The sequence below is a fragment of the Camarhynchus parvulus genome, chromosome 1A, assembly GCF_901933205.1.
Source record: "Camarhynchus parvulus chromosome 1A, STF_HiC, whole genome shotgun sequence".
Taxonomy (NCBI): domain Eukaryota; kingdom Metazoa; phylum Chordata; class Aves; order Passeriformes; family Thraupidae; genus Camarhynchus; species Camarhynchus parvulus.
The window spans coordinates 46,602,781-46,618,683 of NC_044586.1; the positions used below are offsets into that span (position 1 = coordinate 46,602,781).

General features: G+C 41.4%; 1 protein-coding gene across 1 annotated transcript in view; it reads left to right on the plus strand.

Annotated features, from left to right (window-relative positions):
* Window positions 1-749: 749 nt before the first annotated feature.
* The window catches only part of CFTR (CF transmembrane conductance regulator), an 87,400-nt gene continuing 72,246 nt past the window's right edge, over window positions 750-15,903 (plus strand). Inside the window, exons 1-2 of the mRNA XM_030960059.1 lie at window positions 750-855; window positions 13,300-13,410. Of these exons, the coding sequence (XP_030815919.1) occupies window positions 803-855; window positions 13,300-13,410 (164 nt within the window). The 5' untranslated portion in view covers window positions 750-802. The remainder of the gene's footprint in view (window positions 856-13,299; window positions 13,411-15,903) is intronic.

Sequence of the window (15,903 nt, forward strand, 5' to 3'; positions counted from 1 at the left end):
CTGACAGAGAACTTGAAAACCTGAAGCAAGTGTACTTTAAAGTGGGTATGATCGCGCTTGCCCCGCACCCTTCCCTCTGCCTTAAGCCCGAGTGCCGCCACGCTCGCCCTCGGTGCCGCACAGGCGTAGGGGCGGCGGACGGGGGCTCCTGGCCTCGGGTACCACCGAGGCCAAACGCCGCTTCGGCCCCCGCGGGTCTCGGTGGGCTGCAAAAAGGGCCCTGTGTGCTGGGACGGGCTCCGCGGCGAGGAGCTGAGCGCTGGGCAGGGCGAGGGGGTGTCCGCGCCCCGCCGGGGCTGTCCTCGCTGCGCTGTCCCCGCTGCCCTGGACAGAGGGCAGAAGGCCCACCGGGAGGGGTGCTTTCCCCACCTCGGCACTTGGTCAGAAGAGGGGTTTAGTGTTGGGGGGAGGCTGGGGACCGGGGCGGGGTGGCTCGGGAAGCTGAGTCGGCAGGTGGAGGTAACGGGCTGGGTGAGAGCCCTCGGGGAGCCGGGGAGGAGAGGGTGCGGGGGGAGCGGCGGGGCGCGCCCGGTGCGCGGTGACAGGCGCGGCGGGGAGGCGGGGGAGGAGCGGCGGCGGCGGCAGCGCACGGGCTGGGGCCCCAGCCCGCCCGCCTTTGAACCGGGGCAAAGCAGAGGCGGGGAGAGGGGCCGGGGCAGGAGGCGGACGGTGACATCAGAGCGGCCGGGCGGATAAGGTGGGAGAGCCGCAGGAGCGGAGTGGGCGAGCGAGGCGTCAGCGATTAGCGGCTGCCTCCGGTTCCCCGCTCACCGCATCTCACCGCATCTCACCGCACCTCACCATGCAGAGGTCTCCCCTGGAGAAGGCGAACATCTTCTCCAAACTTTTCTTCAGGTGGGAGCTCCGGTGCGGCGGGACGCGTGCGGGCGGGGGCAGCGGGCCGGGCTGGGCAGCGGCGGGCGGGGAGCTCAGTGGGGCTCCGCGCCCCCCGCCCAGCCCAGCCCACTCCGCCGAGAGGGGAACCGAGCACCGGGAGCCCATGAGCTCTGGAATGGTCTGCGGGGAGAGCGGTGGGAGTCTCGCTGGTTGATGAGATCGCTCTTTTTTGTGGTTGTTGCTGGGGTTTTAGCACCGGGAATGGGCTCCGTCAGGTGTCATAAACCTTTGCTGGACCCGAACAGATGAATTTATGACATAATTTGAGCAACCTTTGGTAGTTGCTCAACTAGTTAATCTGTTATTTCATGTAAACTTTGAGAACACTGTGGGGTGGTAGGGAGCATAGGGAGCAGAGGGGAAATGCTCTCAGAACAAGGATTCCTTCTGTTTGGCTCTTTGAGTGTTTAGCATTTGCTCAATGTGCAAGTGTAATATATGATCTTACTGGAAACAGTTCCTTGCAAGCCTTGAAAATGTTCTCTTACAAACTAACTCCCTAGTGCCTTTTTTTTCTAAAAACTTCAAATAAAAGGAGAAGGAGCCAATACCGGTGCCTGGGCACAATGTACTTTGTAAGACAATATGGAAGCTGAATACGTCTTATGTGACATCGCTAGAAATGACACTGTGAACTGGAAAGAACAAATAATCTTTTTGGCATTGGCCCACACAGCACTGGTTTTGCCAGTGTACTGGTTCCCCCTTTTGTTACTGGAGGGTCTCTTGCCTGGCAAGGAAGGGCGGGAGGAAATCTTGTGTAAGATGTGAACATGATGACTAAAGTGAGAGCACATGGTGTAAAACTGTAACATTGTCATGAGGTCTCTGCCTGAAAAACTGAGGGCTTTTACCTCACTTTTAAATGGTTTTGGGATAGCTTTCAGCAGGCTGGTCTGTATGTTTTTAAAAGTTTCTTAATGGGATTCTGTATGAGTCATTGTTTGCCTGTCTCTCCTCCTTTGGCTCATCGTAGCCAGATATGATAGAGGGGAATAATCCTAAATATAATCTGTTCCTAAAGTTTTACAAACATCCAGGTAAATGTAGTGATCCTATATGTTTTCTCCAAAGGTGCTGCAGTGGGAAAGAAGCCTTGCTTGCTGCCAAATACTGTTAGAACCAGAGAGTATGCATGACAGGGGTGTAAGCAATTATAAATTCTCCATAAATGATGCTTCAGTCAGTGCTCCTGTCAAGTATAACACAGAAATCTGCAGGAAATAAATCTGTATCTTAATTTAGTAGCTTGAGGGGGCCACTTGCTCTATTTATTTTTTTTATTTATAAACTTCTATAAATTTGTCATCCTAGAAACTAGGGTTTTGAAGGTGTGAAGGAAAAAACCCAATAAGATAAAGCAAATACATTTTTGCTTCCTACCATCGTGAAAGTTTCCATGTTTGAAACCAGATGCAGTTCATGCTCATTAAGTACATAATCAACCATCCTGAGGCCTGAACTCATCTTTTAAATCAGAGTCTTTTAAGTCAATTGAATGTTGGTTTAATCATGTTTATCATGCATGATGCATTATACTGTACCAGCTTTTAGTCAGGTGACTGTAAGCAAAGTGATAATAATAAAATATGTGAAGTTAAGAAGATGTTAATGATGAATATAAACTAGAGTGAAGAAATGGGAAAAAGATGTATGGAGAGAGATCGCTTTTTCCAATGATGATGAAATAGATGCTGTCAAGTTCAACACAGTACATGTTTCAGTGAAGTAAATTTTATCAGAGTCTGCAATGCATTTATGTGTCAAGTACCAATCTGAATATAATGTGATAAGTTGGAGATCATGTTAGCACATGTGATGTTAAAATATTAGCTATGATTATTCAGGGAATCTTGCTGATAAATATATTACTATTTAATATTGTACAAACTGTTATCAGCTATAGGTGTGTAAACATATTGGCAAGGTTTTATTGCTTCATAATCTATCCTGTTTGGGTAGGAGAGACAGGTTTAATGTGTTAAAGTCAGAATGTAGCTCTCTGCTCATTACTGAATAGTTTATACATATTTCAGTATTGATTGGACCTTTTTCTTAATTCTTTATGCAAAAAAGTGAGAAAATATCTTGGTATACAAAGAGTAGTATCTTATAGAAAGTGTTACCTTTTTGTTGTATTAGTGACAGTGATACTACTGGGGCAAAAAATTTGCTAGGAGTGGTCATGATAGTAAGTATTTAAAATTAGAAATTGACTTTCACTCTAAATTTTAAATAGTTTTGGTTTAAAAACTGAGCTTTAGTGGTTAAGAAACAAATGTGAAAACAAGTGGTTTGAGATCTTCCTTTAGGGGGACACTTAGAAAACAGAAAATGCTAGATACTGAGAGCTTGGGGTTTCGGGGATTCTTTTGTGTTTTGATGTATTTTCCTTATTACGTTTTCAGAGTTGATCTCTTTTGTTCCCTACCTCATGCAAAACATTCTTTCTGTTCATTGGCAACTTTTGACCTTGCTTAAAGAAAACAGAGTTTTATGCAGAATAGCCAGATCATCATATGCTTAGCTTCATATTCATTGTGAAGCTTCACTTTTGTCTTTATAACCATTACTTACTTTATTTTGGAGTTTTGGGGTTATTCAGGGTCAAGGCCATACCTTTTGTCACAAACAATATCAGACTACTTTGCAATCACCTGGGTTTTATTGAAAATTAACTGAGATCAGGAAGTCTTGTTAATTAATCAATTTTTATCTGAGAACTGGCACACAGAGTTATTGCTGGAGTTTCAGAAATGGCTGCAACTGTGAGACAATTCTGATTTTATTACTGTTCTTTTTACAAGCAAATTTAGATATAAAAATACGAGTTCTCAAAAAGTAATCCTTGTGCTCTTTAAACACATACTTTTGCTTTGGTACCTATCAAACGTGACAAAACACTTGGCAAGACCTAGTACTTTAGTACCTGATTCATTATTAAATCCAAATGAGAAATAAAAACTAACCCAGCTTCTGTGTCAAGTCTTCTCATGGATTCAGTCAATCTGACCTGCTCTGGTTGCTTCTTGCTTTCCAAACCAGAGAAAAAGAAATCTGTACATATACACAGCTGTCCAGGGGTTCCTAGAACAATTTAGCCAGTATGGAATAAATGCTGGATTCATTCTTCTACCCTGTGTGTGTTATGAGGGCTCAGAAAAATAATTCAATTCTGTACCTCAGCTCTTCTAGGAAGTAGGACCAAGGGTTAGCAGTGTTTGGCAGTGAAGATGTTTTAGTTATCTATCTCTGGCTCAGCTACTTTTTAGAGCATAAATCAAGAATTACTCTGTACTCTTCTGAATAAAAAACTTTTGCAAGTCCTAATTCCTGGCGTGAGCTTCTTATGAAGTTTGCTAATAGCCTTTAAGGTGGATAAGAAAATTCAGGACTTAAGTTTTGGAAGTACTTAGCCTGTACGCTACAGTAATGTTATTCTGTCACTCTTTGTAGCTTAATTCAGTCATAATTTCAAGTTTAAGAGTGCCTTGTACAAGATAGTTTCTGGCATTTTCATGAGGATTAAATTGATTCCCTTCAGAAAAAGGAGCTAAAGGCAAACCTTCCCTGAGCAGTCCCTGCTCTATCCTTGAACTGTGTATCTTAGAAGTCAATGACAACAAGTTACTTAGGATTTTAATTATTGAATTGAAAAATCATGTGTTTTCCTTGCAAAGTTTGGCATTTAGTGTGTACATTTTAACTCAAAATTTGAGTTAAATTGTACTCACTGTTTTGAGTTCCTGAAAGTTCCAGATTTTGTATAGGAAGCTTAAATGCCTAACTCATGTCTATAAATTTCACTCTGGAGGACAAGTGTCTGCAAATTGTCATAACCAGTATATATTTGCACCTTCCCTTATCATTACCTAGCTATAGCACTTTGGTCATCTTTCCTCTTTGAATAAGGAGCCTCTGTGTGCAGCAGCAGGTGAATGGCACAGTGTCACACCTCAGTTTCTGGGGCAGCCAGGTGAGACACTGATCCAGGGCGATGTTTCTGTGGTGTGTTCTTAGGGCCCTGGCTGTCACTAGCCCTGATGAACTGCCTTGCACTGACCCCAGGCATTATAAATCCTGGCTGTTTGTGGTAACCAAGCACAAATGCAGCTGCAGCACAGGTTATGGCCCTGTGAGGCTGCCTGATCATTTGTCTGTTGCCACAAGTGGTCCTTGGAGACCTGCTGGTCTGCCAGTCCTTCAGAGCTGTCGAAAACAGCAAGGTGTCAGCTTCTGGAAGTCACATGGTTCAAAGATGTGTGTGCAAGTTTTGGACTCCTTCCCAAAATTTGACTTCTATTGCTGTTTCCAAGGTAAAATATGAAACCTGAAGTGAACTGGAGAAAGATGGAGAGTATTCTACACTTCAAGGAATTTCAGTCAGAGGCATACCTTCTTTAAAAATAAGGCTAAATTTTGTCCTTGGCTCAGCTTGGTACTGGTACTGCATCCTTGGTCTAATGACCAAAAATGCAAACCTTGTGTAGCACAGGGATCTTAACTGGCTGCTTTATAACTCTACAGCACAGATGCCTAGATCAAGTTGCATCTGACTTCTGAAATATGTTTAAAGTCTGTTTTCTTCCTGCAGGAAGAAGACTTACTATCTTGATTCTCAAAATAAATTATCAAGCATTTGAAATATTTGCAGACCTGTCTGTACCTTGTTATTTTCTACATGTTTATTTGATTTTGATGAGATAGAAATAATCCATCCAAATCCTTGATTTTTTTTAATACTGTAGGCAATGACATAGTTAGTAGATTTATTTTCTGTATTATAGAGGCTTCTAAATGCACTGCCAGAAATTTGAAGTCTTCTGTACTAAGCAAAATATTTGATAAGGAAGTATGTTTTGAAGATCTTGAAGTCTAAGCAGATAGCACGAGGGATGTATTAAAAAGAAGTTTCCTTACTAATTCCTTAGAGAAGAAAGTGGGGTACACAAGGATTGTGGTTTGTCCTAGAAGCATGGGATGGAGTCAGTGCAATCTGCCTGAAATCTCCTGTCCAGAACTTTGATTGCACAAGGGTATTTCTGGTGTGACAAAGTTATTTCAGAATATTTCTGCAGTGAACAATGACCACCTCTTTCATCCTGAAGAATCTGAGTCTCTCAATGTCTACATTTTTGGATATTCTAAATTTCAAAGTGGTGAGAATAGTGTGACTTATTGTGAGTGGTTTCTACCTGTTGCTGTTGTCTTGGTTTATGTTCTCTTCACCCAACCCCCAGCTTTGCAACATACGTGTGTAGGTGTAGTTGTGGAGTCAGGATGGTGCCAACTTGACATCCAGGTAATAGCCTGTCCTCTGAAAACATTATGTCCTCTGAAATAAGTAAGTTGAAGGTGAAAATTAACTAGTATACAAGGAGACATTGAAACACTGCCAAATTTTGCCATGTGAATTTGTAGATGCCTGTAGATGAGTTCAACTGCCTTCCACGAAAGTGGGGATATGCCTGGGTGAGACAAGCAGGAACTCAGAGGCTGTTTATGGATCAGTCCCTCTCTTAGAAGCAAAAGGATCTGCATGAGCTCTTGCAGTCAGCAAGTAGCTAATCCAAGGCTTCACTGTCATGAAACTCCTCAAATCAGATGAGAATAAGTAGGCATTTAAGACATATTTGGAAACAACATTGTTTTTCAGAAGCCTAAACCAGAAGCTTTTCAGTTTAAACCAGAAAGAGAAAATCCAAAGTGACAGCTGGTAAAGGTACTTGGTTTTAGATACATTCCCATATTTTAATGTTGGTATTTATCCTCTATTTTTGCCCCAACTTTGAAAATAAAGGATGTGAACCTTTGTTGTATTGGAGTAATCTTAATATTTCACTTTAACTTTCACCTTAACTAAAGGTGAAAAAGCTAATCTGCAATTTTAAATCTAATCTGCAAGTTTGCGAATGCTTTTATTTCTCTATAGGTAAAAAATAAAAAAATCAAAACCACAAAGGTCCCCCAGTGTTGCTTTGCTCAAAGCCCAAGACTGTTTTGGAAATCAAAGGATATGAGGCATTTTCTCATTAATTTGCAAGGATCATGCTGAGGAGTAGCATCATCAAATACCAGGATACAGAGAAAATGGCAAAGAGCAAGTAGTAAGAGAAGCAGGACCTCATTCAGGATTGATTCCATATTACTGTAACAGTAATTTACATTTTGACCCTTGGTATTAAAATTAAATAAAATGTGACTCTGTTTACCTGTTTGTTTATACCTGACCACATATCAGTCATTGGGGTGGGAAAAAATCATAGATTTGGAAAGGGCCATTGCACCTGATGTGCAACTCTGTGTTATTTTATTAGGAAACATATCTTTAAAATTACATGGCTAACACAGTGAAGTGCTAAATTGTGTGAAATGTGTTGCTGTCACTTAATGACACATCTGGAAGATTTTAAAATTCACTTAAATAATGAATAGCACTGCTCTTCAACACTTTTGGTGCAAATTTTCTGTTATGTTCCTTGTCCTGTCAAAGGACTAGGAGAAAATAAATCTTTCTCTTATCCTTGCTGAGGGATATATAATTGAGAAAAAGAGTGAAGATGGATGAATATCCTTACCTAGTCAGTCTAACTGTAGGTGTATGCTGAAAGAGCCTTGCAAACCTTGTTCATAGCACATCATCACCACTGCTTTTTTGTTGGCTTTCTTAAAGAAATATTTGAAGCATATCTTACACTTGACTTTGGTACCTAAACAACTGACAGATTGCAATACAATTAATGTATTCTGTCCTTCCATCTTGCACAGCCTATCCCCTGAAGTGCTTTGTTTTCTCTCAAATATCTCCCAGTACTTCTGCAAACTGAAATATTTTGACTAGCTTACTAATTGTAAATATTTAAGTATTAAATAGTATTTAATTTCTGTTAAAAAAAAGACATCTAGCAATTAGATAATAATTTGAATGTGTCACTTCACAAAAACTGGGCATAAAAGACAAGACTTCCCCAAGAATTGCTGTGGCATAATCCTAATTAAGATTTGCTATTGAAATCCTGGGGTTTCAGCAGAACATTGATTATTCTTAAAATGGTGCTGCTCACAGCTAGTGGCAGAGTCAATAATATTGCAGCTAGATACTTTCCATGACAAATAACCCCTCATGGGGAAGAATTGTTTATTAGTGAAGAAATTAAAATCTTAATTTTTGTGATCTTGGGGACAACAACCACAACAAAAAACCAGAAATCAGTAGGGTCTTCATTTACCTTTATTGTTGAGACCCTGCAATAATTATATTTAAATATTAAACTATATTGCATTTTTTGTTGTTGTTTACAAAGGGGGACATGCTAAAGTTAAGATAATTGTCAGAATACATAACATGCTATTTCAGTAGGTTACTATTGCAAACAAAATACCTGCAATCCTACTCTGTTGAGGGTAACCAAGGGGCAGGGAGCAGGAATAAGGCTGCTGTGCTCCATGGGCATGCTGGCTTGTCCCTGTTAGCAAGGATCACAAAAAGCTGGGGTGACCTTTTACAGCTGCACTACAGGATGCTCAGAAACGACAGCCAGAGATGCAGATACTCTTCTGGAGAAGGAGCACTGGGTGTAGTAGAGCCATTTCCAGTATAAAGTAAGCAACAACTTAGAATTTGCTGCTGCTGGAGTGATGGGTGTCTTTTGTGGGAGGATGGGAATGCAGAGCCTCAGACATAATCTGGTCAGAGGGACTATTTGGGAATGCCTGAGATCTACATGGTACCTCAGCCTTTTTTTGCAGTTGGTAAGAATTCATGGCTAAGCAACCATCTCATAAAACTTGGGCTCTAAAGCATCATAATTACAGCTCGATGATGTTCCTTCTTCCCTGGCCTTCGCCCACCTCCCCCCTAATTGTTAGGAGGAAGGATAAGTTAAAACCAGAGGCACTCTTCTTGCTGTCTCCATGGAATTTTAGGTGCAGTTCCCTAGAAGTTGCAGTCACCATGCTTAACTATATTCTGCACAGGTATTAATGCTTTGTAGAGGGGAGTGAAACCCTGGTGACCTCTGCACTGCTCAGTAGGTGTTGCTGTGTTGTGCACAGACCACCTGTTGAAATGGCACCAGTCTGATCAGTGACCCTTGTAGGACAGCTGCTCTCTTTTGCTGGTCTTGGGTAGCCCAGCACCAAGACCACTGTTCTGTTACTGTCTCAGCAAACTGTGCTTCTTGGTCTGAAGATCCCGATGGAGCTAGGGTATTCCTGTGCTCAGGAAGAAGATCTGGGCAGTTGGCTTAGCAACACAGATGCTCCTGTTTTCAGTGACATGTAAAGCAGCCTTAAGGGAGAGTCAAATCCTATTGACAAATTGTCTGTGTTAATACTCTCTGGAAAGCCAAAGACATCTGTCCCATTGACACAATTTGAGTGGGATGAGTCTGAACATGCAGTAGAAAGCAATAGCTGTAATAAGAAATCTGTTGCATATTGCTTAAGTAAATGACAAAGAAATGGTCATTACAAATCCACCAAACAGTAAGTCATATATATCTGTGATATTTACATATCAATTTCATCATGTATGTTTTACTACAGGCAGTAGATAATGGACGTGGAACTTGCCTTCTTCTTTCCTACTGTACATCCTTGAAACTTGTTCCCTGCTGGGTTTCATACGTGGGTACCCATAATAACATTCCAAGTTAGTGGCAAAACTCTCCCAGCACTACAGGTTTCTCTGTGAAAGGGTTCATTAAATGCCAGCAAGTAATCCGATGGCATTTGCTAACATAATGCTGTAAAGCCAATCTGTTTCCCTTCCTTCTTGCTCTCTTCCTTTCAGAATAAATTTCTCAACAACCTCAGGAAAAACCTCAGCATTAATGCTGACAAATTATTTCCAATAAGTCAAAAAAATAGAAGAGTCATATTCATTGACAAACTCTGAGCTATGTCACCTAGTGTTATGGAAACATGGATAACTACAGATTATACTGCCAGTTAAAATAAATTCATAGTCATTTTGCATTTCAAATCTTTGCAAGGAATCTAGGACATAATGGCTATAGGAATGCTATAGGAATCTGGCAAAAAATTGGTTTTCATGAGATATTTATATGTTTTAGGTCTAGTATATTCTTTCAATAAAACACAAACTGTCTCCCACAGTTCTTGACTGCACAACCCAAGCAGCTGTTGAAAATCCACCTTGAGACAAACATTACGTGTCAGGCTGACTCCTCCCACGATTACCACTCCAACCTGAAGCCACTTGGCACAGCGCACAAATTGGCCAGATCTAGTTAGGGTGGGACTTCCAAGCAAGGCCAGGGCAGCTGGGAGATGAACCTCTCTGTGCAAGCCCTGGCAGCAGCTTGCAGAAGGAACCTGGCTGCAGACTAGGAGGTCCCCAGGGCAGAAGTCAGCACTGCTCCTTTAGCTGGCTGGAGGAGTTTATCTAGCACAGTTGGCAGCTACCGTGATGAGCAGAGAGATGAAGATGAGGGCTGCATAAGGCTGTTTCAAACTCTGACTTGGGAGGGGAGGGAACTTTAGAGACCACATAATTTTGATGGCAATGATAAATGCACCTGGTTAACACAGAGTTAAGCACACTGTAAAACAAGAGACATTTCTAGAGGTATAGTAGATCTGCTAAGCGTGCTGCCTTCCCCAAATGATAATACAGCCACTCAGCTCGCTTTCTAACTGCAGTCGCATTTTGTTAGTTCAGGCTGTGGCAAAATGCCAGGGTAGGTGCTAATCAAAGCTATAAATAAAATCAAATATGTGGAGGGAAACAGTGCAATAAAAAATGTTTTCTCAAAACATACAAAGTGAAACTGTAAAGCACTTATCTTTTGTCAGGTTGGGAATTGCTTATTGCAGTCTCAAAGCATTATTAAGGGGCTTAGGAAGGTTATTACTTAGCTACAGTGTTGTGAATTAAAGAAGTTGCCTAGGAAGTACTGTTACTTCCTTGCATTAGCTGCAGTAGTGGGTTTATGTCCCATAACTTGTATTCATTCTGTCATTACTGAAATGTCTATGTACATGGGACATTGGGGGAGCTACGAACAGAAATTAATGAGAGTTTCCATTCCTGAATGACAAGGATTAGCCACCTCTCCACAAGATGTACACAAAGCCAGTAGCAACTGCTTCCTTCTGTCTTCAGGAGCTGGTAAAATAAAAATCAATATCTGATATACTATTTGCAGTAATCATGAAAGACTTTAATGTAAGTGTTTCATGAAACTCAAAGGTTTTCTTCTAATCAATTTTATCTCTGAAAAATATTGGCTCCTGTTTCCAGCAGTTGTAAAGTTTATGCATGTTTTATCATCTCCATATGGTAAAACAAGAGTCCAATGACTCTCCAAAGTGGACTCTAGTAACTGCCTTCCTATAATGTACCATGAATCACTTGTTATTTCTCAGCCACAGTGGTGTGAAAGACTGAACTAGAAGTCATATGATTCATCTGAAACCATACTATTATTGCAAGAATGAAGGATACCCCTTTAATTTCCTAGAGCATGTTCTCTTTGCAGTAGGTGTGATATAACCATGCACTTAGGGAATACCTTGGTGATCTGCTGAATTATAGGGAATATAGACTGGTATCTCATGCAATTCATAACTTCACTAAAGTAAATGTTAGTGTGCATGTGTGTACACACAGTTGCACACAAGTAGTTTTCATCTGTTGTGTTAAAGCCCTTTTGCACTTTTGTAGTGTTCAATGATATTGTTTTACCTTTGTATCAACTTCTTTGCACCTTCAGAGGCTGCAATTGAGAATGTGGATTACTTTGTGTGTATGACATATGTTCTTACAGGCATACAGGTAAGCATGTCCAATAGGCTGTTTGCATTTTCTGAGTGACTGTGGAAAATGTTATTGCAAATATTTTGTGGTTTTTTAGCTGTTGTATACAAAAACAGTTTAAAACAAAAATTTTGAAATTATTGAGGATTTGCTGAATTTTATCATAATCATGAACCATGCTGGGTTTTTTACAATCACTGGTTTACATATGGAAGTATGATAGCAGTCAACCACAAGCTACTTATTTTGCAGGCACTTCATTTTTTTAAGGAAATATTTTTTATTGATGACAGTAAAGCAGAAATTCAAGTAGTTTCAAAATACACCATTAGTATTAGTATACACCATTAGTTCAAAACAGTCCTTTGTTTTCAAAAAGATTTCTGAACAGAATCTGGTGAAAAATTTTGTATAAGTTGGTCCTTGGGGATTCATAGGCCTTTATGGAGCTGAATTGTTTGATAAAATGAGTCATGATTTATAAAGGTTTTCTCTACAAAATAGCCATTTGGAGTAGCCTTTTCCTGCTTTGTTTTGTCTCAGCATGCCCTATAAATTGGTATTAAAAATTTAAACATGACATTTGAAAAAAACAAGTGCAAAAGATGTGTATATAATGGACACAATGAAGATCTTAAGAGGAATCCTGTGCAAGATTTGTGTTTGTTAAGTGCATATTGCAGTGTAAGATGTCATAGAATCAAGGAATGGCTTGTTTTGGAAGGGACCTTAAAGATTGCCAGGTTCCAAGCTCCCTGCCATGGGCAGGGACATTTTCCAATAGACCAGGTTTCTCCAAACCTCATCCAGCCTGGCCTTGAACACTGCCATGCATGGGGCATCCCCAGCTTCTCTAGGCAACCTGTTCCAGTGTCTGGCTACCCTCACAGTAAGGAAACACTTCCCAATATCTGATCTAAACTTGCTCTCTTTCAGTTTAAAGCCATTCCCCCTTGTCCTGTCACTACATGGTCTTGTAAAAAGTTCCTCTCCAGCTCTCCTGGAGGCCCACTTTAGGTACTGGAAGGCTGCTCTAAGGCTTCCCTGGAGCCATCTCCTCCAGGTGAACAATTTCAGTTCTCCAAGCCTTTCTTCACAGGGAGGGGTGCTCCATCTTTCTAATCCTCTTCCTGGCCTCCTTTGGACTGGCTCCAGCAGGTTCCTGTCCTTCCTGTGCTGAGTACTCCAGGAGGGGTCTCCCCAGAGCAGAGCAGATAGCAATGAAACTTACATGTCCACTTTATTATAGTTCTGATTTATTATTCATCTACATGGGCATAGCACATAGCATATTTGGAAACACTGTACAAAGGTTTCAATCTTCTGTTCATTTGTCTCCTGCTGACTCAGTAGCAAGTTTGGGGCATGATCCGACCTCAAAACTTATAAAATGCAGGAGTTTCACAATTATTCTTTTAATATTATATTTGTCAATATAGTTTTGTAAATATAATGCAGGGCTGCACTATATTGTGTCATATATGTGTGTGTATGTGAATGGATGTGCACTTAGACATATTTGGATGCTGTGGAGAAAATATGCAGGGTGAGACAAAGCAACTCCAGAATTAATGCTAGAATATATTTAATTCTAACTTTTTTTTTCAATATTTCCTCAGATGGACAAACCCAATTTTGAAAAAGGGTTACAGAAGACGGTTGGAGCTCTCAGATATTTATCAAATCCCTTCTGCAGACTCTGCTGATAATCTTTCTGAAAAACTGGAAAGGTATGAAAGGTTAATTAGATACATTTGTTTCAGGAATCACAATGCAATTTTCATTACAAAGATTTTGGATGAAATGTTTAAATAGCGTCGGGTACAAGCTGATTGCACGCAGCTGTACTTTGGACATGACTGTGATCCCTGGTCCAGATGTACAACCTAGATGGTCTAAATTACTATATACAGGTATATATATGGCAGATATCTGCCATTGATCACAGAATCACAGAATACGCTGAGTTAGAAGCTTGTCTTGTGACCACTTCCCTGGGGAACCTGTTCCAGTGACCAACCATTCTCTGGGTGAAGAACCTTTTCATAATATCCAACCTAAGTCTCCCCTGACACAACTTCAGGACATTCCCTCAGGTCCTGTCATTGGTCACCACAGGGAAGAGATCAGTGCCTGCCCCCCCCTGTTCCCCTCATGAGGAAGCTGTAACTGCAATGAGGTCTCCCCTCAGTCTCCTCTTCTCCAGGCTGAACAGACCAAGTGACCTCAGCCACTCCTCACATGGCTTCCCCTCAAAGCCCTTCACCATCTTCATTGCTCTCCTTTAGACACTCTCATAGCTTTATATCTTTCTTATATTGTAGCACCCAAAACTGCCCACAATATTCTAAGTGAGGCTACAGGAGTGCAGAGTAGAGCAGGACAATCCCCTCCTTTGCCCAGTTGATGATGCTGTGCCTGATGCACCCCAGGACATGGGTGGCCCTCCTGGCTGCCAGGGCACTGCTGACTGAAATTAAACTTGCCATTGACCAGGACATCCAGGCTCCTTTCTGTGGTGTTATTTTCCAGTATCCCGTTCTCTAGTCTGTCCATACATCCAGAGCTGTCCCATCCCAGATGCAGAATCCATCACTTTCTGATGTTGAACTTCATATGGTTGGTGATTGCCCTGTTCTCTGTGTTGTCAGGGCCTCTCTGCAGGGCCTCCCTGCCCTCGAAAGAATCAGCAGCTCCTCCCGGTTTTGTATCATGTGCAAACTTGCTCAGTATCCCCTCCTGTACAATGTCCAAGTCCTGTATGAGGATGTTGAAGGGCACAGGGCCAAGGATGGAGCCCTGTGGAGCCCCATTAGTGACAGGTCACTGGTCTGATGTCACCCCATTCACTGTAACCCTTTGTGCCTGACTCATGAGCCAGTTGCTCACCCATCACATAAAGTGTTTATTCAGCTGTGGGATGGACATTTTGTCCAGAAGGATTCTGTGGCAGACAGTATCAAATCTGTGCTGAAATCCAAAGGGATTATATAACTGGCTTCCCTTGGTCAGCTGGGTGGGGTTACCTTGTCGTGAAAGGAAACCAGGTTTCCGCTCATGAAGCTGAGCCGGCTGTAACCAATGACTGCCTTGTCTTTCAGGTGTTTTTCAATACCTCCCAGAATAATCTTCTCCATAATTTTTCTGGGCACTGAAGTGAGACTGACAGGCCTGTATTTTCTGGGGTCCTCCTTCTTGCCCTTCTTGAAAATGGGACAGTGTTTTCTGGTCAGCTAGGACAGCTCCAGATTCCCAAGACTGCTAAAAAATTGAGAGAGGTTTTGCTGACATCAGCCAGATTTTTGAGGATTCTTGAATGAATCCCATTAGGCACCATAGATTTGTAGGGATCCAGCTGGAGCAGCAGATCCTTCACAATTTCAGCAAGGCTAGACTCAGAATATCAATGTTGGTTCACTGAAAAGGGAGACAGCAGAAATGCTGCTCTTTTCCCAAAACAACCTTGTAAAACATTGGTTTATTTTTTCTTCAATGAAATAACATTCTTAATTTCCTTTGATACCACTCTTGACAGACTAATTGTTTCTGCAGAAATCATACTCTGACTTTCCTCATTTAGGTTTCCACTCTTCTTTACCCAATTTCAGTGGGTCTTAATTTAGACATTGTGCTCCACTTGTGACTAACTCTTACAACAGAGATGCCTAAACCCATTTCTTCTCTAACTGATGTTGTAGCTTTCACTGATGTTCCAGGGCAGCTTACATCTGCACTGTTGTGCCAATCCAGTCAATTTTAATTGCACTGTGGCATAAGTATCCCAAACTATGGGAGATAAGACAGAGGGTAAAATGGAACTGATAAAGCAGCCTGATATCTTAGGCCTGATGGAGCAGAAACCACGGGAGAGACAGAGAGAGATAACTGCTCCCCTGGGTAGAAGTGACCAAGAGGCACGTTATGAAACTTTGTCATGATTACCAGGTAACTGATGTCCTGAAAAGTATATAACTAATGGGAAATTGTTACCAAAAATAGAATCCTATATAAGTACCATACCCATAAAACCATATATAAACACTTTGTATTCTCAATAGAAATCAGCTTCTCATCCAGCTCAGATGTCCCCATCTCTGCATGACTAATACCAACCAGTGGAATTTATAGAGAATGTTGGTATGCTAAATGTGTTCTGATAGTTTATAAATGAAATATTATGGTTATCTAATATTCTGTTGAAAATTTGATAAAATAGTTGAGGA